General features: G+C 47.8%; 1 protein-coding gene across 8 annotated transcripts in view; it reads right to left on the reverse strand.

Moving 5' to 3' along the window:
• Positions 1-23,661, reverse strand: part of CAMSAP1 (calmodulin regulated spectrin associated protein 1) — a 97,718-nt gene that overhangs the window by 65,233 nt on the left and 8,824 nt on the right. For 6 of the 8 annotated variants that reach the window (XM_054500570.2, XM_063650045.1, XM_054500569.2 and 3 more), the window contains 2 exons: positions 7,520-7,782; positions 6,329-6,490 (listed from right to left, as the gene is read on the reverse strand). The exons of 1 other annotated variant lie outside the window; for it this stretch is intronic. In XM_054500570.2, the coding sequence (XP_054356545.1) occupies positions 6,329-6,490; positions 7,520-7,782 (425 nt within the window). Of the gene's footprint in view, positions 1-6,328; positions 6,491-7,519; positions 7,783-23,661 lie in introns of those variants that run through there. One more of the 8 variants, XM_063650049.1, reaches the window with a different exon arrangement.

Genomic DNA, 23,661 nt, shown 5'->3' on the forward strand with positions numbered 1-23,661 from the left:
AAGAGATTCTCCTGTCTCAGCCTCCCAAGCAGCTGGGATTACAGGCATGCGCCACCATGCCTGGCTAGTTTTTTGTATTTTAAGTAGAGATGAGGTTTCACCATGTTAGGCAGGCTGGTCTCGAACTCCTGACCTCCAGTGACTCACCCGCCTCAGCCTCCCAAAGTGCTGAGATTATAGGCATGAGCCACGACGCCCGGCCGAAAACAATTATTTTTTAACACAAAGGATATGGCTGGAAGACTTAACATTGTCCAATTTCATGTATTCCTATAAACCAGACACAAAGATAGTGGAATCGAATAGAATCCAGAAACAGACTCACATATATGTGGTTTACTGATTGTCAACAAAGCTGTCAAAGTAATTCAATAAGGAAAGGAAAATCTCTTCCATAAATGGTTTCAGAACCGCTATCTATATGAAGAAAAAAATGAACCTCAACCCTTCCCTCACATCATTCATAAAAATGAACTCAAAGTGGGTCACAGAGGCAAATGTAAGAGCTAAAACAAAAAAACTTCTAGAAGAAAACATAGGAGAAACTCCTCACAACCTTGGAGTAGGTAAAGATGTCTTCTATAAGACACAAAAGGACAAACCATAAAAGGAAATACTGATAAACTGGGCTACAAAGAAAACTTTAAAAGCCTTTGCTTGTTTTTTGAAACATAGTCTTGCTCTGTCGCCCAGACTAGAGTGCAGTGGCATGATCTCAGCTCACTGCAACCTCCGCCTCCCTGGTTCAAGTGATTCTCCTGCCTCAGCCTCCTGAGTAGCTGGGATTACAGGCGCCCGCCATCACGCCTGACTAATTTTTGTATTTTCAGTAGAGACAGGGTTTCACCACTTTTGGCCAAGCTGGTCTTGAACTCCTGACCTCAGGCAATCTGCCCACCTCGGCCTTCCATAGTGCTGTGATTACAGGTTGTGAGCCACCACACCCAGACAACCTTTGCTTTTTGACAGACACTGTTAAGAAAACAAAAAGGTGGCCGGCCTGGGAGAAGATCTTCACGATACATACATCTGACAAGGCCCTTGATTCCCAAATACATACATTTCTAAAAACTCTTGCAACTTGGTAAGACAACCCAGTTAAAAATTGGGCAAAATATTTGAAAAAGCACCTCATAAAAGAATGTAGACAAGCCTCTTTACCCATTAGGAAAACATTAAAACGACAATGAGAGACAGTTACACATCCACTCAAATGGCTAAAGAGAAAAGACGGACTGTAACAAGTGTAGAGCAACCAGAATTCTATCTTGCTAGTGGGAGTTCTAAATGGTACAATCATTGGAAAACATTTTGGCAGTTTATTCTAAAGACTGAACTTACACATACTTGTATTAAGTTATATACACTTATCACATGACCCAGCGATTCTACTCCTAAATTTTTACTCAAAGAAATAAAAATATTGCTGGGCACAGTAGCTGACACCTGTAATCCCAGCACTTTGGGAGGCCGAGATGAGTGGATCATCTGAGGTCAGGAGTTCAAGACTAGCCTGGCCAACATGATGAAACCCCTTCCCTACTAAAAATACAAAAATTAGCCAGGTGTGGTGGCGGGCGCCTGTACTCTCAGCTACTTGGGAGGCTGAGGCAAGAGAATCGCTTGAACCCAGGAGGCTAAGGTTGCAGTGAGTCGAGACCTCGCCACTACCCTCTAGCCTGCGCGGCAGAGTGAGACTACATCTAAAAAAAGAGAGAGAAATAAAAATATATCTGCACGCAAATGTCCCTAGTAGCTTTATTCAAAATAGGCAAAAACTGGAAACAATCCAAGCGTCCATCAACAGGTGGACAGATAAACGAACCATGGTATATGCACACGATAGAACTCTACCAAGCACCAACAGAACTTCTGACAGATGCAATGCCATAGGTCAATCTCAGAAACACTTTGTTCACTGAAAGAAGCCAAACACAAGAAGAGCACACACCACACAACTTCACTTTTATCAAAACCTAAAAAAAAAGCAAAACTAATCCACAGTGAAGAAGGCAGATGAGCAGTTACCTGCATTGGGGTAGAGGATTAACTGCAAAGGATCATGAAAGAGCTTGTTTAGGGTGATGGAAATATCACCTTGATTGTGGTGAATGCTAAACAAATGACTGCTTATCAAAACTCAAGTAAAAAGATCCACTGACTTCATATAAAATACACCTCAGTAGAGCTGTCTTAAAAAAAAAAAAAAAAAGACAAAAAACAGGCCAGCAGTGGTGGCTCACATCTGTAATCCCACCATTTTGGGAGGCCAAGGCAGGAGAATTCCTTGAGCCCAGTAGTTCAAAACTAGCCTGGGCAATATAGCGAGACCCCGTCTCTAATAAAAAATTTTTTTTAATCAGCCAGGCACAGTGGTGCATGCCTGTAGTCCCAGCTACTCAGGAGGCTGGGGAGGGATAATTGCTTGAGCCTGGGAGGTCAGGCTGCAGTGAGGCACAATGACACAACTGCACTCCAGCCTGGGCCACAAAACAAGACTCTGTCTCCCAAAAAAAAAAAAAAAAAGAGAGAGAGAGAGAGAAAGAGACAACAACAACTGGCTGGGCATCAATAAAAAATAAAAAGAGCCCCTGCAAGGTGGTTCATGGTGAAACTTCAGAGCACCTGGGAAGGAGGAAATCCTGAGTGAGGTCATCCGGGTCACACACAGGATGGGGAACCCGCATGGCAGCAGATTCCTCAGCCTGGAAGAGAGAAGACAGCTGGGCAACCCCCTCAAGCTGGGGAAAGCGCTTCCATCTAGTTACACAATCACCAGGAAAGGTGGAGGAAGGCTCCTTCAGAAGCTGTCTCAGAAATGGTCACAGAAATGCACAGCATTAGCCTTTCCTCAGACGGCAGGGAGGCTCCTGTACCCAGGTAGGGACTCCAGCCAGGAGGAGGCGGGTGAGCGGCCTGGAGCAGAGGTGAAGGGAGGAAAGTCCAGGATGGCAGACATGCAGGTGGCTGGGGCAGCAACCATGCAGGCAGGGGCAGGACAGAGTCCCAGAGGGATGCCACAGAGGAGGAGAGACTCAGAACGTGGCCATTCCCCCACAGATGCTGCAGAGGATGACACAGAGCCAAACCCAAGGAGGGAGTTACCCAGGTGTGGGTGTGAGAAGCTGAAATCTGCACTCAAATGCACCCGCGCACAGCAGGCATCTTGGAAACATGGTACCTATGCCCAAAGGGAATTCAGACCTTATGCATCAAAGAATTGATGCTGGAGAAAAAACTCACCCTTATGGAAATCGTACCAACAGCCCCAAGCTTATTAAACATGCAGCAATTTCCAATGGGGAGAAACCCCACCTGTATAGTGAAAGCTTTGGGGCACAGCTTGAAGTCAGTTAAGCATCTGAGAACCCACACTGGAGAGGGCCTAGGAACGCAGCGCGGATGAGAGAGGATGCTCGGGGAACTCGCACTTCCTACACACCCGGGCATTCACACTGCAAAAGGTGCTTTGGAAGCATTCAGCCGGCATCGCATCCTGCATTGAGGACTTGCACCCGGGAGAAAGTCACATAAGGAGAAACCACTAACATAAGGAACTTACATTCATATGGAAATGGCAAGAAAACAGTAAAATATGGAAAACACTGAATACAAATGTAAATAATGCATGAGAAAAAAGAAAAGGTCATGAAAACTAAACCAAGTATTAACTCCAGGAAAAACAAAGCATAATACAAGGAAAGGAACATGAGCTGTGAAAATGGGTGCCTGGACACAGGAGCATCGAGTCTGACTGTGAATGTGTCCAAAGCTGCCAATGCAACCACAGGGGAATGAGAAGGCGGGGGTGGAGGGCCATGGAAACCGTAATCACTGTAATTGCCATTTGTCACAATCCTGCCTCAGTAGATCATGTCCACAAATGAGGAGTCAGGAGCCGGAAATACAACATATTTCTTTAAAATTCAGAGGTAGAAACGAGAATAGCGTGGAAGGAAAATGATGTCTCTGGTTACAAGGAGACCACCTTCTATTTATCTGCCAAGTCCACAGAAACACAGAGGCCAGCAATGGCCTGAAAAGTCACTTATAAATGCACAGCAAACGAGAAACGTGACCAAGCAGGGGAAAAAGAAACATCCCCTCCTGCCCAAAGAATACGGGCAAAGATAACAAACACGTGATTCACCAGAGAAGGAGGGTAAGAGACAGATGCTCTTACCCAGAATCTGCAATTTTACCCAGAATTAAGTTTTTCTATGTCTTTACCATAGAAAAAGACCCTATTTTTCACCTTTCAAATGGGCAAGTAATTTTTAATAATGCCCAAGATATGGGAAGACATGGGAAAAGACACCTACACAAACTAATAGAAAGGAAAATGTTAGAATCTTTAGGATCAGATTTGGCCAAAAAAAAAACAAGCAAACAAAAAAAAAAGTCCTTAAATATGAACAACCATTCCCCTCGCAGGAACGTGGCCTGAGGGAAATCATCGTGGCTGGACAGAGACTACTGCACAGATGGAGAGGAGACAACTTGACCTCCAGCAACACTCAGATCACAGAAGGGCCACAGGGGAGTCACTGGAACGGCTGGCATCAGATATCTGGCCAATGGGCAGAAACTCATTGCACAGTACCGTACCAAGTAGAAATGTGGCTTACGACAGAAAGCACAGTAAGCTCCCCACTGTGTTGTAGGCCTATATAACACATACAAATAAAGAAAAACTATCAGAATTTTTACCAAAATGTTAACCATTTTCATAGGTGATAAGATTATGGGTAATTTACATTTTATTCTTTTTGTTCATCCATAGTTTCTACATTTTCTATAACTACGTCATTTCTAATACGAGGAAAAAATCAATAAAAGATATTAAAGAAAAGCTAAAATTTGACTTTTGATCAGTGGAAGCTTCCGCTAGCATTACAGGAGCGTCCCCGAAGCTCAGGCTCCTCTGGAAAGGTGAACTAGGCCTGAACACCATTTTCCACAGAATTCTTGCAAGCACTTCCCACATGCACGCTATCAGGTGAGAGCCAGGGATGAGTAAGACATGGTGCTCGCCACCAAGAGGCGTCCTCATGGGTAGAGGCAGAGTGGGGCAGAGATGGTACTGGCTGGCACCCAAATCTGAACTAGGGCCCGGAGGCTCCACTGAGTCCTAGAAAACCCTGTGGCTTTCTGTCCCTACCTCACCGCAGGATAAGGAAATGAAAGGAGTCTGCCCATCCACCTGGTTCACCAACCCCAAGCTTGGGTAGGAAAACAGCTAAAGAGCAGGGCAACTGTCTTAGAAAAAGTCAAAACACAAACGTCTGCCAACTCCTGACAAAGACCCACCTGTCACAGCGACGAAGGGGCCTTCCAGGGTGCCAGCAGATGGAGCACCGGCCTGGCTCTGCATGTGCAAGCTAACCATCAGTAACTCCAGAACCATCCTGCGTGAGCCTCTTATTCAGGCCCACTAATACAGCCTCACATGGGGCCACACAACCTTCTAGTTCCTTTGCTGTGTTAATGTGCAAACTTAAACACCTTTTTGCATATCAGGATGCTTACTAACCAAAGGCTCTGGTAAGGTAACCTTATAATTAGACACTACTAAAAGTAAACATTCTTTACATATATTGTATTTAAAATTACACTATGAGCTTCTAAATGTAAAAGGAGAAAATAGCATTTGGGAAAATGCCATTTTTTTTCCTTAATAATCAAAATGCCTTCTGAAGGCATTTTGATAAACTCCTTTACTGCATATAGGTGCATACTACGAAAATAAAAAGAAATTATTCACTGGCCAGGTGCGGTGGCTCATTCCTGTAATCCCAGCACTTTAGGAGGTCAAGGAGGGAGGACTGTTTGAGCCCAGGAGTTCGAGACCAGCCTGGGCAACACAGTGAGACTCCTTCTCTACTAAAAATAAAAAAAAATAAAAAATAAATTAGCTGAGCATAGTAGCACGTGCCTGTGATCCCAGCTACTCAGGAGGCTGAGGCGGGAGGATCACTTGGAGCCTGGGAGGTCAAGGCTGCAGTGAGCCATGATCGTGTCACTGTACTCCAGCCTGGGGGAAAGAGTGAGACCCTGTCTCAAAAAAAAAATTTTTTAAGGCACTTAAAGCACCGACATGTGCTGCGTTTTCAGATATAAATTCATCACCCTCTACTCTCGGCCTGCGGGAGAAACGCCTGCTTGCTTTGCTTCTTTTTAACTACAACAGACACATTTCTGGACACAAAATATGACTCGTCCCAAATGAAGGGCTGGGTCTCAGCGTGACAAAGTGTGCTGCTCTCAAGTGAAAAGGAGACCAGCCACAGGAGCAGAGTCACACGCCACATCTAGGCAGGGCACTCACCTTGTTGATCCAGAACACCATGGCATCCTCGAGGTCGTACGGAAGTTCTTTCGAGGCACTGAACGTTGAGAAGCGCTTGACACTGGCCACCACCTTCTCGATGCTGATCATCTCCACAGTGTAGGCCATCATCAGGGCATCCACCATTGCCATGTGGGCACTCTAGGGGCAGAGGCAGCAGCTATAATCCCCCAAACCCACCCCTCTTACCAGGTTCTGATGCAGGGAACCTGCTCATACTCAGAATTCTGGCCTAATTTCTTCATCCCTTGCCCTTTCTGTCTGAAGAGATACTCAGATTTGAGACCCGCCTCCCCCTCACCATCACTATTTCAAGCCTGGCATTTCTGACCAAGCCTCAAGACCGTTAGGAACCAGGAGTCTGTTCTCAGGCAGACAGGCCGGCCGGCCAGCCCTGTGGCCCACAGTGCACTGTCTCACACTGTCATTTCTTATTTCCTCAACAGCCCTATGGGACTCCCAGGAAAGGTGGTACAACTCCCACGTCGTGGTTGTGGGAAGGCAGACAGGAGACCTGCCCCAGGCCAACTGCCCACCAAAGGGCTCTGGCTCCTAGTCTAGAGCTCTACCTGCTACAGCTGCACCACGCTTTAGTGCAGCTTCCTCATATGACACGAGTAACACTCTCTTCACCCACTGCATGGCACCCGCAGTCTCACCGGGAACGCCATGGGAGCAACCAAACAAAGGCAGTGCAAGAGGCACCGAGAATGGCCCTGACCCAGAATGCTCTGGAAAAGGCACACCAGTAGCAAGCCTTCAGAGAAAGATGGGGGTGGGATACTTGGAGGAGAAAAAGACAGACTGAGTTACTTTAGCACAAAGTATGCATGAAACAACCTAACAGAATGGGTGCAACAATTACATTTCTCATCTGTAAAAAGTCTGCCTCAAGTATTTTTATTAACAGGCCTCACTCCAATCTCAGCATTCACAGAGCATTCCCAATGAGAAAAAGAGCTCAATGAAAGCTCTCTTTTCCCCATTCTCCACAACAGTCATGTGCTTTAAAAGATATGCAGTTTCCTAAGGAACGCCAGTGTGCAAAAGCACGGATCTCCACCACCTCGCTGCACACCGCGTTCACACCATCCAAGCACCAGGTGCGCCACATGAGAGCCCACGGCTCCAGAGGATGGCCCCTGGGGGCGGCCACCGCAGACCACTCACCATTTTTATGGGTGCGCGACTGAGGTCGGACTCTGTCACGGGGGTGTCATCACTCTCCATCACATAGATCCCTTTCCGGGACAGGGCCTGGATGACAGACTGGTGTCCCTGTAAGGCGGCCACCTGGTCCCCTTTCAGGATGAGGCTGCAGACACGGCAGTACAGCTCGCTGGACAGGAGAAGCTTGATAACAGGCGGCTTAATGTGCTCCTGCTCATACTGGTCAACGTAGAAAGGGTCTCTCAGGTCCTCAGGGATGTTATCTAAGACAGGGAGGGGATGACCAGGTGAGTGCCACACACAAGACCCAAGGGAAGGAGTTCAAGGCTGCAGTGAACTATGACTGTGCCACTGTACTCCAGCCTGGGCAACACAGGGAGACCAAGTCTCAAAAAAATAATTGATTGATTGATTAAATGAGCAACTAACAACATGAAAAGGCTCTAGGCTTTTCAATAATTCTACTGTCTTCTGTACTTACAAAGGCAACTAACTGTAGCATCTCAGACTACTCTGTGAACACAGACAACTGAAATCATCTCGTGACCTCCGCCACTGTGACCTCAAAGGACGACTGTCCTAACTTAACAGCAGTAAGAAGGTAGACATGGGAGCCCTGAGGGTGTTAATGAGGCTGAGGGGAAACCAGCATAGGCTAGGACCATGTAGTGCCTGGTGACACCAGTGGAGACAGCATGTGGGCACAGCCGGCATCAGCCCGGGGAGGGAGCCCAGCATCCTCTTTCTGACATGAAAATCGGAAGTGATAACAGAGGCTGAACACCCTTGGTCTTTACAGAAGAGGGAGCCAGGCAGGCGCGGTGCCACTGTAACCATGACGACACAGCAGCAGCAGCAATCAGCCTTTATCCATTTTCGGACCAGGCAGCATCAAACTCTTGACATGAACCATGCTACTTAATCTTGCCACTGCAGTTCCCTCAAATGAGGACTACCATCTGCACATTACAAATGAGAAACTGAGGCACACAGAAAGTAAGTGACCTGCTCAAGGCCACAGGAGGCAGAGACCAGGCTGAACCCACACAATCTGATCCAGAGAGCCTACTGTATACTTCCGGCTGCAACATACGCCACCTCCCACACAAACAGCACAGGAGCAGCATACACACAGGACACCAAATGTGTCACAGCTGGCCTCACCCACTTTTCTAGCCCTGCCGCTATGCCCCTCACACTGTCTCACAAGACGTCAATGGCTGTCCCACTAAAGACGGAGGACAAGGGATACCTGCAGTCAGATACATTTGGGAAACATGTGACCCCCAGGTCTTTAATGTGTCCCGAGCCCAACACTCTGCTAGGAGGTGCAGACACTCCCATCTCCACAGAGTTTAGAAAGGACTACCATCTCCACAGAACAGCTCATGAAGAAACCCCACTGACTCCTAGTGTTCAGACAACCGGTAACACTAGAGACGTTCACGGGGACACTAACAAACCTGTCTTGTGCTCCGAGCCAAGCTCTCCTAAGCTCTTCCCCAGGGGAAGAACCAGCTGTGGTGATGGTTCCCCACAGCACCCCTCTTCTCTCTCTGCTGCCATCTCTTCTGGCTTCCTTCACTATTATCCTGAGCCCTGAGTCACTTCATTATGGTCCTGTGGAGTCTGGTCATTTCCCCACAATCTGAGCACCTCACACCTGGTTTATTTCTAAGCGGCAGCAGTCACCGTTTACACAGCATTTTTGTTTTAAGCACCGCTGTACACAATGATTAGGTCACCACGGCAACCCAGGGGCAGCCAGGGCTCCAGCTATGGAAGGCTGGCTTAGTGGACGTCAACAGACTCAAATCCTATACTTGCTGACCACATCGAGGAGCCCCCTAATCAGAAATCATCGGAACTTTTGAAATACAACAGAGCACAGCAGTAACACAAGGAACAGGCCCCAATGCCAAGCACAGCGGGAAGACTTCTGCTGTCCTTACGAACTGCTCAAGGAAAGCTGACCTGCAGAGGTGAGCACAGAGCCACCCCGCACACGCCGGAGTGAGACGTCCCAGGAAACAAGAGCAAGGTGGCCAGGGACAGACAGGTGGCCTGTGGAGTGTGCACCCATGGGCCGTGGAGGGAAGTCAGGGGAGGGCACTGAGCGAGGGATCCCATAACCTGACAACGTTTGCAGCAGTTCACATCGGCTGTGGGGAAAGATGCGACAGCCACTCTCAGCCTTCCTCTTATTCAACTGACCACACCAGCAGCCCACCTAGTCAGGGCTCTCGGAGGAAGCTGCCTTTCTCCTTTCGGGGTACCTGGCCTCTGTCCTCCCATCTCGCTGCCTGCTCCATCCCCATCTCCTAGACCAGCTGCCCCTCATTTCTCCAAATATTGGAAGGGGCACTTCCTATCTCACTCCTCCCTAATGACCTAATTCAGTCTCATGGCTAGAAATACCACAGACACACAGTCATCCCCAAATGTACATTTCTGGCCCTGACCACTTCCCTGAAATGCCTATCTGACATCTCCACGTAGATGTCTGGGGGCACCTCGAGCCTAACCGGCCTGGTCCAAGCCACCCTCTCCTCCCACTTAAGACAACTGTGATGCAGTCCCCCTAGGAGAGCAGAAACTGGCACAGCTGAGGAGAAAGGCCCTGGGGGACCCCTCAGAGTGACAGCTCTGTGCAGAGTGGGAGACGGGACAGGCACGTAAGTGGAGGGCTGGCATTAGATGGAAGCAGGGTGAGCCCCAGGGAGAATGGCAGAGCCTACCCCACAGATGCAGAAACCTGGCCAGACTGGAAAAAGCAACCATGGCTCTGATTTAAGTTTCTCTTTTACAATCTACCAGGTAGAAACGTTTGCCATAGGGTGACCCACTTTTAAAATTAATCAATATAAAGTGACTCATATAAATCACCTTTTTGAATCATATGTGAATATGCATAACACAACTAATTCACATAAATTTCAGATGCAGGAAAATGAGAGTTAAAGGAAAATGACGCACTTACTAAAGATACAAGCTTCAGACTGTGGCGAAGCCCTCCTAACTGTATGTTACTCCTTCCCATCCGACCTAAGGAAGACCCTGGCCAGACCCCCAACTGGGTGACAGTGGCCACACTCCTCCACGGCCCCGCCGTGGCAGTTCTGCCTTCAGACACTGAACTTGTCCATGAGTAACCGGCTTCAGTGAAGGCAACTCCTGCGAGAGCTGGATGTGCACAGTTCTAGAACGTTTAACGTTCTATCAATATCAATACCTCCTTAAAAAAAAAAAAAAAAAACTTTGTAATGCCTTCAATGTATTTCTAGTAGTTTCTTGTTGTTTTTTCTACAAACCAGTAAGACTGTTAGAATTAATACACATTCATTCGACAATTATTGAGTACCCATGTGAGCCAGAAAATGTACAAAAATGCCAGGGAGTCAAACAGGAAGAGACAAAGTCACTGTTCTCAGGCTGAGCCTCGTAAGACAACTGAAAAGTCAACAGGTAATTTCCACGCAATGTGGAGGGTGTCACACAGGATGAGTGCTGGGGGACTGGGGTGCAGGAGACACCAGTCTCGCACTGAGGAGTGGGGCAGTGGGATGTGCAGATGGAGAAGTTTCTTAGGGAAGGAAGCAGCCAGTAGGGGGGTTGGTAGGAGACAGCGAGGAAAACATGAAAATGACCCCGTTAAGAGAATTTTAGCAAATGACAGCAGTTCAGAATTGCACAGAAGAGGCAAACTGGATGTTTCATTCACTAAGTCACCAGGCTCTCGTGCATGCCTGTGCTAGGAGGAACTGGACCCTGTGGGATCTGTCAGCAGAGCGAGACAGGCTTAGGCAGGCACACAAGGAATGGAACGAGACCACGTCAAGTAAGGGGGTCAGACAAGCCAGAGGACGAGGAGATCCCATCTGCTAGAGCTCCCTGTAAACAAGAGTGGAGAATGAGCGTGGACCCAGGAGGCTGCTGTGGTCACCGCCAGGAGAGACAATGGAGGCTGACACAGGCAAGCAGCCCCGGGAAGGGGCACCACTGCCCAGGAGGCGTGAGCAGCAGGCCTGTGCCTGATGCAGTACGACAAAAACACCAAGCTTATAATTCCTGCCAGCCTGGAGCAGGACAGTCCCTTTTCCTAATACAGGAAACCAGTAGTGTGGAGGAGGAGGGCAGTCGGGGACAGGAAAGATGAGCCTGTGGGACCCAAGGGGAGCTTTCCAATGGAGAGGCGTAGAGACTGGAAGCGCAAGAGTAAAGGGACCTGCTGGAGACGTGCTTTGGAACCCACTACATATACACAGCCATCGATGCCCAGGGGGACGAGTCATCCAGTGAGAGCCGGGTGCGGTGGGAGAAGCTGGTCAAGGCAACCTGAGGACACCAAGCCCACGGGACAGACGTCGGGAGAGAAGCCAAAGAAACGGACAAGGGAACAGAGAGCGGGGCGGGGCCAGAATGGTGCTGCCGAGGCCAGGGGAGGTTTTGAAGGGGCAGTGAGCACCAAGGAAGGCTGAGAAGGATGCCTGCATGAAGACCACAGAGCCTGCCGGACTCAGCTGGCAGCCTCGGGAAGAGCATTCTGAGAACTGGTGAAGAGACAGCCTCAGGCACAGAAGGAAGGAAGTGAGAACAGCGGGAATTGTGCCTCTCTGAGGGGAAAGTGTGGCCAAAAAAGATGTGTCTGCTTTAAGGATTGGAGACATGTTGACGAAAGAAAACCCAATCAATGGGAGAGGCTGAAGAGGAGGAGGCTGCTCCTGAGAAAGGAGGCCCCTCGGGAGGCGGAGGGGAGGGATGCAGGGCCCAGGCAGGGCAGTGTCTTTCACTGGGTCGGGGTACAGATGCAGGGCAGGGGTGGGCGGCCCATCAGCACCTGCAGTTTGTCTCACTATGTTAAGCAGGAGTCAGGGCATCTGCTGAGTGGGAGGGATCAGCCTGGAGGAAGTGGGGAGAAGTGCGGCTACAGGGGGCAGAGTGAAAGTCAAACAAGGACACAGGCAGGGCAGGGGCCCACGGAGACTGGAGACAGAGTCGGCAACGGCACTGTCAGGGTGGCAGCACTGTCACTCCTCGCACTGCTACATCAGTACCCATGAGCAACGCATCCGCAGTGGCTGCTGGACTGCTGTGGGGCAGGCCTCGGCGGGAGCCGCACACAAAGGCCCTGGGAAGGGGTCAGAAGATTCTAACCAGTCTGCAGTGGAAGTGGGGCCAACGTTAAGTGCAGGAGGAACTCAGAGTGGTGGCAACTGACGGAGAGCAGGAGTTGGAGCGCTGGGGTCTCCCAAGGGCAGGGCCCAGCACAGGCACCTGGCCCAGAGTCCCAGCTTGGCCTCTTACTGGATCCCTCTGAACCCTGGCCCCCTACCTGTCCGTTCCGAACAACGAAAGGGTCTATCTCCTGCCCTGTGCCAGCTCAGCATAAGCTCCGTGGATGCACACAGGAGCGTCAGCTGTTATTCCTTCCGTCGCTATTATTGCAATGAGGATGAAAAGGCAGGTGAGAAAGTGGCTGTCTGTCGACTGCAGCCCTCCTGCGGCACCTGCACGGGGCTCGGGAGGAGGTGTCCATACCAACCGCCAGCTCTTCCACGGCAGCACACGGCAAAGACCCCCCTGGTAGGTGCCACAACTGTGGCCACTGCCCAACCTAAAGCCAGCTACTCCCGTAGCCTCCAACTCAGCCCCAGGAAAAAAGACCAGGCCACTGCAGTGCCAGGCACAGCCCAGAGACGTGCAAGACGGTGAGTCTCTGCTCTGTTGCTTGTCTGAGCCACCTGGGAGCTGAGACCAACTCTCCCAGAATGTCCCCATGGGCGGCTTGGCTATCTGCATTTGACACTGAGAGAGTCACCTCCACAGAGACCCCAAAGGTGGCTGTGAGCGTCTCCACCTGGAAAACGTGGATACTCTTCCTGTTTGGATATAAGGAGTCAACGGAAATAATTCCAACTCAAGGTAAAAGCGACCAGTAGTCCACGCCCCAGCTCCATCCTGGAGAGGCCAGACACAAGGGTAAGAAAAGCTGATGTAATGGTCCCCACAGGGCCAAGACCACCTGACCCCCACCCAGGGACAACCAGTAACAAACTGCACCTTGACAGCGGAGCGCCAGGTACACAGACAAGCGCACACCCCACAGGGCGCTGGCCCGGCCATGCCACACCAGGCTCAGGTGCAGACTTGGCTTCCAGCCAGAAGGCCAGGAAGGGAGACCCTCGGGAACCTTCAGAGAGGGGAGAGGGTCCCAGAGAAGAGGGGGCTGGATAGGGCGACCCTCTAAATCTGTGTCACATCCTGGCCACTCCAGAAGCAACTACAGTGGCACAGCAGCCACTGTGAGGGCCACAGCCCGCAGCCCAGCCAGAGCGGCAGGACGAAGACCGAAAATGAAACCTACGCTCAACTGTATGTAGCCCCCAGGAGGCAGGTCGGGGCCTGCAGTCTCTACGTAACTGGGTGGACTACCTGCTAGAACAAACCAAAACCAACACCTCAGGCTTCCAACAGGACCCATGGCTTCCAAATACAATATTCCAAATGCCCAACACACAACCCAAAGCTCCTTAACAAAAAAGCAAGACCCACAGGAAAACCTGCAACTTCCAGGAGAAAAGGCAACGTCCCAAGGTTGGGACTGTCTGACAAGGAATTCAAAGTGACCGTGGAACAATGCTCCAAGAAGCACAGGCAGAAGCCCGAACGAAACAAAAACTCTCACAGAAACTCAGAGAACTCCCGGCAAAGAGAAGCCCCAGTGTGGAGAAAGACCAAGCCCGGAGCAGAGGCCACGTGGTGGTGAGGAGAGGCTGGAGGGGCTGGAGGGGCTGGAGGGGCTGGAGGGGCTGCAGAGCCCGCCTGCTAGCAGCCGCCCTGGGCCATCTCATGAGCGCAGTGACAGTGACCCCACTGGGCCGGGAGGCAGACACTAAGGGGCAACCCTCATAGCCCCTCCTCCTCCTTCCCCTGAGCTCTTCTGAGAGGCCGTGGGAGGGCATGGGATGGTAAGAGTGGAGCACAAACTCTAAGGCCAGAGGCTCTGCACCTAAGGCCCGGCCGGCCATCCTCATTCACACCTCAGAAACCCAGCAGTAAAGGTGCTGGCACCAGGCCCTCTCCCCGTAAGCTCCCACCCGTAGCTCACTCCCCCAAGCTCACGAAGAAATCTCGAGGCCCCCAAGGGCCACAGCCACTGCAACCGAAACATAAACTGCACAACCCGAGCCTGGAAAGGGAGCACACAGCAAAGGTGGGCAAAGGAGCATGGGAGGCCCCTCAGGGTGGGATAGGAGGGAGCCTCCTTCCAGGCACAGTGGACCCTGCGCTAGGCCAGTAAGCCCCCGTGGCAGACACAGTAGGACAGTGCACACAGCTCACACCCGCAGAGGCTCCGCATGCCCAACCCACACCCATGGAGGCTTCGCATGTACAACTCACACCTGTGGAATGCTCCACACACATACAGCTCACACCCACAGAGCCTCCACACACACAATCCACACCTGCAGGAGGCTACACACACACAACTCACACCCACAGAGGCTCCACACACACAATTCACACCTGCGGGAGGCTCTGGCCAGCCAACCGGGTGGTGAGGAATCACCAGGCCAAGTTCAGGCAGAAGACGCAATCCAGAGAACCCGCCCCTCTTCCCAGACCGCGGTTTCCCCCTGAGGGTGCCTGGGAGGAGCTGTCCGTGCCAGGAGAGGTGGTAAAGATGGCAGACTGTGTTTCTGGCACCACACCTTTCTAAGGACAAAATCTGGACTCCAGGGCCTGCCCAATGACGCCTACCACACACTCTGGGTGGGAAACCTGAAGGGCTGCACCCGGGAGCAGGAGCAAACGTGAAGCAGCCCAGCCTCAGGGGACTAGAGCACGGCTCTGAGGCACCTCCACCAGGGCCTCACGTGGAGTGACCAGATCTGTTCCTGTCTCCAAGGGACTGCTGGAAGCCAACGGACACTCCCCCTGGGAAAAGATGGTATCTTAGGCCTCAGATTATTTCCAAAATCTTTCACATACAATGGTCAGTTAAGCAAAATGACAAGACATCATGAGCAAAAGCCAGCAGAAACAGTAACAGAAGCAAGCTCCCAGACTCCTGAAGCCTGCCAAGATGAAGACAGTCCAAGACAGCCTCTCTCTCCCACTGACGACAGCTAAAAACTCTGGACAAAAGACAAACACCTACCTAAGGACTCTGAAAAGTAAGCCGCAGCAGGCGCACTGGGGAGGAGGGTCCATCCTGAAGAAGGAACCCAAAACAGGGGACTCCTCAGGTTCATTTTCTCTTTTCTGCCCTGGCTGGACCTGAGGGCAGCCCCAGACAGCCAGGCTCAGAGAGAAACCCTGTCTTTCTCTGGCCAGAGGACCAGGAAAAGGGGCCCCTAGAAGCTGGAGGGGGAATCCTGACGGCTCCCACTTTTCTCTCCCAGCCTGACCCAGCTGGCTGCAGTCACAGAGCTGTGCAGTGGCAGCATGAGCAGCGGAAACAGGGAAGCCTAGGCACGGGGTAAGGAAGGAGGAAAGCCCATCTTTCTAGGCAGAGGCTGAGGAAGAAGGTTCCTCGGAGCCAGAAAGTGTGGAGGGAATTCACCAAAGGAGAGCTTGAGAGGGATCCCCAGAGACGTGTATGAGCCTGCACGATCTGGGCTTACTCCTGAGCTGCGTGTGCCTTGGGCAGGCCCGGGGCCACAGGCAAAAGCTGTGAAAGCTGAACCAACACTGCAGCCACCACCCATGACAGCAAAACGGACTCCATGGCTGAACCCAATGGAGTTTATTGCAACCCAGCTGCGAAACAAAATCCACATTATCCAAAGGACTTTAACAGGACCTAGAAACCAGTGTCACAGCATGATGTTCACAGAGCCCAATCCATAATTATTCAACAAAGAACCAGGAAAATGTGACCAATTTTCAAAGGAAGAGACAACCAACAGAGACCAACCCCAAAATGACCCAGATGTCAGTTATCAAAGACTTTAAAACAGCTATTATAAGTTCCATGAGATAAAGCTACACTCTCTTAAAATATATGAAAAAATAGAGCTCTCTCAGCAGAGAAATTAAAAACTAGAACGAAAATTTCAGGACTAAAAAGTACAATGGCAACATAAAATTCACTGGATGCGCTCAACAGAATGACAACAACAGAGAAGTCAGTGAATCTGAAAATAGATCAATAGAAAGAATCCAATCTGAAGAACAGAGAGAATAAACTGATGGGATAAAATGGCAAGTCTTGAAGTATGAGACGATGTCAAAAGTTCCAACACTGTGTCGGTAGAGAAAAGGTTGATGCAAAAAAGTATATGAATAAATATGGTCCAAATCTCCCCAAATCTGGTGAAAGACACCAATTTACAGGCTCAGGAAGCCTAGAAAACCCCAAACAGAATAAACTCAAAGAAAACCATGTGGGGACATGGTTCATAATAAATTGCTGAAGACCAAAGGTGACGAAACAGGCCCGCAGGACCCTACAACTTGAGATACCAGCCATAGACTTTCAGTTACCATGCTTCAAACAATAGCAACAAAAAGACACGACTAAAATTTTGGACAGAAAAGTGGAAATTACAAAAAATCAAAAGAAGAAGAAAAAGAACTTGACAGATTAGAAAAAGAACAAAATAGGCTGGGTGTAGTGGCTCACACCTGGAATCCCAGCACTTTGGAAAGCTAAGGCAGGTGCATCAGTTGAGCCCAGGAGACCAGCCTGGGCAACACAGCAAGATCCCATCTCTATAAATAAATTTTTTCAAAAAACAACAAATCATGGCCAGGTGCAGTGGCTCATGCCTGTAATCCCAGCACTTTGGGAGGCCGAGGCAGGTGGATCACGAGGTCAGGAGTTCGAGACCATCCTGGCCAACATGGTGAAACCCTGTCTCTACTAAAAACACAAAAATTCGCCAGGCATGGTGGCATGCACCTGTAATCCCAGCTACTCGGGAGGCTGAGGCAGGAGAATCTCTTGAACCCAGGAAGCAGAGGTTGCAGTAAGCCAAGATCACACCATTGCACTCCAGCCTGGGCAACAGAGCAAGACTCTGTCTCAAAAAAAAAAAAAAAGAACAAATCAGAAATTCTAGGCTGGGCACAGTGGCTCACATCTATAATCTCAACACTTTGAGAGGCCAAGGTAGGAGGATCATTTGAGTTCAGCAGTTTGAGACCAGCCTAGGCAACACAGTGAGACTCTATCTCTACAAAAAGTTTTAAAAATTAGGTGGGCAAAGTAGAACCTGCCTGTAGTACCTGCTCCTCAAGAAGCTGCAACTGGAGGATCACTTGAGCCCAGGAGTTCAAGGCTACAGTGAGCCATGAATGCACCACTGCACTCCAGCCTGGGAGACAGAATGAGATCCTGTCGAAAGAAAAAAAGAAGAGAAGAGAGAAGAGAAGGAGAGAGGAGGACAGTGAAAGAAGAAAAGAAGAGAGAAGAGAAGAGAGATGAGAAGGAGAGATGAAAGAAAGAAAAGAAAAGAAAGAAAAAAAAAGAAAAGTCAGGAAAGGCAGAAAGAAAGAAAAGGAGAAAGGAAAAAAGAAAAAAAGGAAGAAAAGAAAAGGCAGGAAAGGCAGAAGAAAGAAAAGAAAAGGAGAAAGGAAAAAAGAAAAAAAGAAGAAAGAAAACAAAAGGCAGGAAAGGCAGAAAGAAAGAAGAGAAGGAAAGGAAAGGAGAAAGGAAAAAAAGAGAAGAAAAGAAAAATGAAAAGAAAAGGAAAAGAAAACAAAAACAAAAGAAAGGTTGCAGAACAGAAAAACATAGTAACTAAATTTAACTTTATACAATGGGCTGACGAACAGATTAGATACAGATAAGAGAATTAAAGCATCCTGAGTGAAGAACAATGAGACAGAAATAACATACACTGTGCCACTGAAATGTAATTGGAGGCCCAGGAAGGAGAAGAAAAAATGGGGCAGAAACAGTAAACATATAATGGATGAGAATCTTCCAATACTTGTGAAGCTCATGAAACCATGGTCTCAAGAAGCATTACAAAATGCCAGCAGGATTCAAAAAGGACATCTACAGACCAAAGAACTCACAGTAATACTTATGAAATCCAAAGACAGAGAAGATTTTTCAAGCAGCCAGAAGGAATTTCTGGCCAGGACAAAATGGCACAGACTTGTCTCTCCCTGCTCCTCTCCTCTAAGCACAACCATAAACCCTGGAGAGAACCCAAGAGACAAAGGAGGACTCTGAAAGGTGGAAGAGGAAGGCAAACTGGCTTAGGGCCTCAGGACTGGAGGACCAACACAGCAACAGGGTGTTCTTACGACCCCCACCCAACAGGAGGTGACCCAGGCCTGATGCTTCCTGACTCCCTGCCTAGCGACAGAGGCAACCGAGGTACATTTATTCTGCCCTGGATTGAGTGGGAGTCCCACCTACCACACCAAGCGAGCCCAACCCCTACTAACAATCAGCAGGCAGGGACATCAGCAAGGGATCACTCAGCCCAGAAGCACTCTCCTTCCCCATCAAGCGGACCTGAGACACCCCTCCCACAAACTAGACACACCCTGCACCAAGGGAATCCAGCAAGTGGGACCACCATCACCAGCACCTGGCCTAGGAGGCACTCTCCTTCCCCACTGGTCCTGGGACTCCTCTCCCCACTCAGGGAAGCCATCCGAGGGGAGGGGCAGACACCGGCACAGGAGCCACACTCCACGCACCTGATGGTGATGCTGAAATGTTCCACCCCTCAGAGGCAGGGGTATAAAACAAACATCCAGCCTGGGAAGCTCTTGGTCCTGTGTGCAGACACTCCCATGTCCATTCAGAGGCAGCATGCTGCCCAGCCTAAGGAGCTCCTTCTGCCCTCGACCAACATCAGTGGGGACCCATGGGAGCCCCAGGGGAGAGGCTAAGTCAAGCAACTGAAACAGCACCACAAAGGCTAGGAAGGTCAGACTATCACCAGAACCACAGTCACAAAAGTAGGACAGGCCTGCATGCTAAACCTCAACAAGGTGACTACTGCTAAAATAAAACCAGTACCCAGTTTCCTAACAAAATAGCCAAAATGATCAGGAAGCCATCAGAAATGACTTTAATCAGAGGACAATGAACTGGCACAAACACCATGATAAATCAAATGTTGGAACTATCTGACAAGGATTTTAAAGCAACTGGCATGAAATCACTCCCAAGTAATCACAAATTCTCCTGAAACAAAACTAGAAAATTTTGGTAATGAGAGCCAAATGAAGAACTGGAAAATATAGTAACAGACATTTAAAAACTCACTGGATGGGCTCAGCAATAGTAGAGATGACAGAAGACAGAATCATTGACCTTGAGGTCAGATCAAGAGAATTTACCCAATCTGAACAACAGGCAGAAAATGCAACAGAGAAAAGAAGAACAGAGCCTCCGAGACCTGCGGGAGAATAACAAAAGATCCAAGAGTTCTATCACCAGAGCCCAGATCAAAGAGGAGAAACAGCAACAGAAAGAGAGAAAATCTTCCCAAACATGTTGAATGACACGAATGAATGAAATGTTTTAAGAAACTGAGTGAACTCCAAAAAAGATAAACCTAACGAAATCCACACCAGGACACACCATGACTAAACTTCTAAAACTAAAGACAAAATATTTTGAAGCAGCCAAAGGGGAATGGTACGATACATACAAGGGAACACCAGCTCCAAAGACTTCTCATCTGAAGCTATGGAGGCCAGAGGGAAGTGGCACAGTTTTCAAGTGCTGAAGGAAAAGAACTGTCAATCAACGACAAATTCCATATCCAGCAAGACTATCCTTAAAAAAATGAAGAGGAAATAAAGATGTTTTCTGGTGAAGGAAAATAAAATAGTCTGTCAAACCTTAAAGAATGGCTAAAGGAAGCTGTCCAAACAGCAAGAAAATAAGGAATCTTGGAGGACCAGGAAGAAAAAAATGCAGAGACAGGAGTAATGAGTAAATACAACAGACTACCCTCCTTATGAGTTTTTTAAATTACATACGATGACAAAAATTAAAACACTGTCAGATGGTCAAGACAGTGGTAAAGTGGAGAGCAAGGGCGGCTAGATGGAAAAAAGGTTTCCACATTTCACTGAAAACAGTAAAATAAGGATACCAGCAAACTGTTGTAAGTCACATAAGTATACCGTAATACCCAGATACACCCAAAAACAATATAAATAAATCCAGAGAAAATCTTAAAAAATGGTCAATTAACCAATAAGAAGTCAAGAGAAGAGAAACAGGAACAAGAAACAGAGGAAACAAACAGAAAACAAACAATAAAATGTCAGACTCAAGTCCTAACATTATCAATAGTAATTGTTAACAATATAATGTTATTAGTAAATGTAAATACTCTAAATACACCAATCAAAAGACAGACTGGTAGAGGGTAGATTAAAAAACATAACATCATTACATGCTCTTTACAAGAAATACACTTCAAATTCAACAACTTAAGTAGGTTAAAAACTAAAAGAAGGGAAAAAAGATATGCCATTCAAACACTTCAAAAAAAAAAAGCAGAACTACATTAATAAAGTAGAAAAATTACAAGAGGCAAAAAGGGACATTACATAATGATAAAAGGATCAATCTACCAGAAAGACCTTAAAATCCTGAAAGTTCATGCACCGAACTATAAAGCCTCAAAGTACATGAAAAAAGTTGACACAGCTAAAAAGAGGAACAGACAAATCTACAAGTATAGCTAGGGACTTCAACACCCCCTAGACAGAATTACTAGACATAAAATCAACAAAGATATAAATCAGAACACAACCAACTAGCAGAATACAACTGATAGAACACTCCACCAAATAACAGCAGAATACTCATTTTTTTCCAAATGCCCATGAAACATTCACTAAAAGAGACCATATCCTAGGCCACAAGACAAACCTTAACAAGTATAAAAGAAAAGAAATCAAACTAGGTTATCTTAATGAAATCATATGGGAAATACATAAGACAAAACAGGAAAATCTCTGAACACTTGAAAATTAAAAGTTTGAAATCATTGAGGAGTGCTGTGGTCTGAGTGTTTTCTGTCCCTACAAAATTCACACTGCAACCTAATCCCCAATGTGGCAGTGGTGAGAGGTGGGGCCTTTTGCGGGTGAATAGGTCACAAGGGCCCTACCCTCATGAATGAGACTAACGAGGCTTGAGGGAGCCTGTCCCCTTCTGCCATATAAGGACACCCAGAAGGTGCCATCTATGAGGAACAGGCCCTCACCAGACACCAAATCTGTTGGCGCCTTAATCTTGGACTTCTTAGCCTCCAGAACCATGAACAATCAATTTCTGTCATTTATAAATTCCTCAAAAGTACAGCAGTCCCCTCTTATCCCCAAGGGATAAGCTCCAAGACCTTCAGAGGATTCCAGAAACAAAATATATACCTATAGGGCTCAGTACTATACTTTCCTACACACAAAAGTTTTTTTGAGACACGGTCTCACTCTGTTGCCCAGGCTGGAGTGCAGTGGTACAATTATAGCTCACTGTAATCTCAAATCCCGACTCAAACGATCCTCCCACCTCAGCCTCCTGGGTAGCTGGGACTACAGGCACATAGCCACCACGCCCAGCTAATTCTTTTTTTGAATGTAGAGACCAGGTCTTGCTATGTTGCCCAGGCTGGCCTCAAACTTCTAGACTCAAGCTATCCTCCTACCTCGGCTTCCCAAAGTGCTTGGATTACGGGTGTGAGCCACCACGCCTGGCCCTCAAAACAACTTACCGTACTATACTCACACTTCTCATGAGGATGTGAGACGAGAAAATGCCTACATGATGAGATGAAGTGAGGTGAATGACATTAGGCTTAGTAGTGACCTAGCTTTAAGCTACTCCCAACATTCTGAGAATAGGTCAGACAGAGGACTATCTGCTTGGGGAGATCCTGGGTCATCAAGCCATGACGACATCCGTGGTGGGATGTCAGGAGCAGATGATATCAATGACTATACACAGCGTGGACATGCTGGACAAAGGGATGAGTCACGTACCAGGCAAGATGGCGTGAGACTTCATCATGCTACTCACAACAGCATGCGATTTAAAACTTATGAATTATGTCTAAATTTTCCATGTAATATATTCAGGCCACAGTTGACCAAAGGTTACTGATAACAGGGGACTACTACATTTTGTTATAGCAGCCCAAACGGACTAAGACAATGAGTCAAAGAGGTAGTTATCAAAGGAAATTTTTAAAAAATACCTAGAACTGAATGAAAATGAAAATACAACATATATGTGAGATGCAGCTGTGGCAGTACTAAGTGGGAAATTTACAGCACTAGAGTCTTACATCAGAAAAGAGGAAAGGTCTCAAATCATTAATACGAGTTCCTAGCTCAAGAAACTAGAAAAAGAAGAGCAAAATAAACCCAAAGGAAGCAGAAGGGAAGGAGACAGGTGTGGCTAGAAAAGGGCAACAGAAGAGGTCCTCGTGGGATGGAATGATCTGTACCTGGATTAGGTAAAGGTCAATAACCTGGTGTAATATTATGCTACAATTTTAGAAGAAGTCATCATTAGGGAAACTCAGCAAAGGGTACCAAGGATCTCTGTATAGTATTTCTTTAAAATGCATGTTAATATACAACTGTCTCCAACTGGCCAGGTGTGGTGGCTCCCGCCTGTAATCCTAGCACTTTGGGAGGCTGAGGTGGAAGAATCACTTGAGTGCAGAAGTTCCAAACTAGTCTGGGCAACACAGTGAGAGCCCATTTCTACAAAAATAAAAATTGTTTAAAGAAAAATATATATATACACAATTAACTCAAAACTAAAATTTAATTTTTTTACATTAGCCAAGGATTTTAAGATGCTTCATAGAAAAAGGTACTCGAATGGCCAATAAGCATATAAAAATGCTCATCATTAGTCATCAGGGAAATGCATACAAAAACCACGGTGAGATACAACCCACCTACTTAAATAACTAAAATCAAAAAGACTGACATCATCAAGTGTTGGCAAGGATGCAAAGCAACTGGAATTCACATACGCTGCTGGCCAAATAAATATGTCACTTTGGAAAACAACTGGGCACTTTCTTACAAAGTTACACATATGTATCTTATTATCACCCAGTAATCCCAAGCACAGCTGTTTAAGATAAATGAAAAAATCTGTCCACAAAGATGAATGTTCACAGAAACTCTAT

The sequence above is a fragment of the Pongo pygmaeus genome, chromosome 13 (genome assembly GCF_028885625.2).
Source record: "Pongo pygmaeus isolate AG05252 chromosome 13, NHGRI_mPonPyg2-v2.0_pri, whole genome shotgun sequence".
NCBI lineage: Eukaryota > Metazoa > Chordata > Mammalia > Primates > Hominidae > Pongo > Pongo pygmaeus.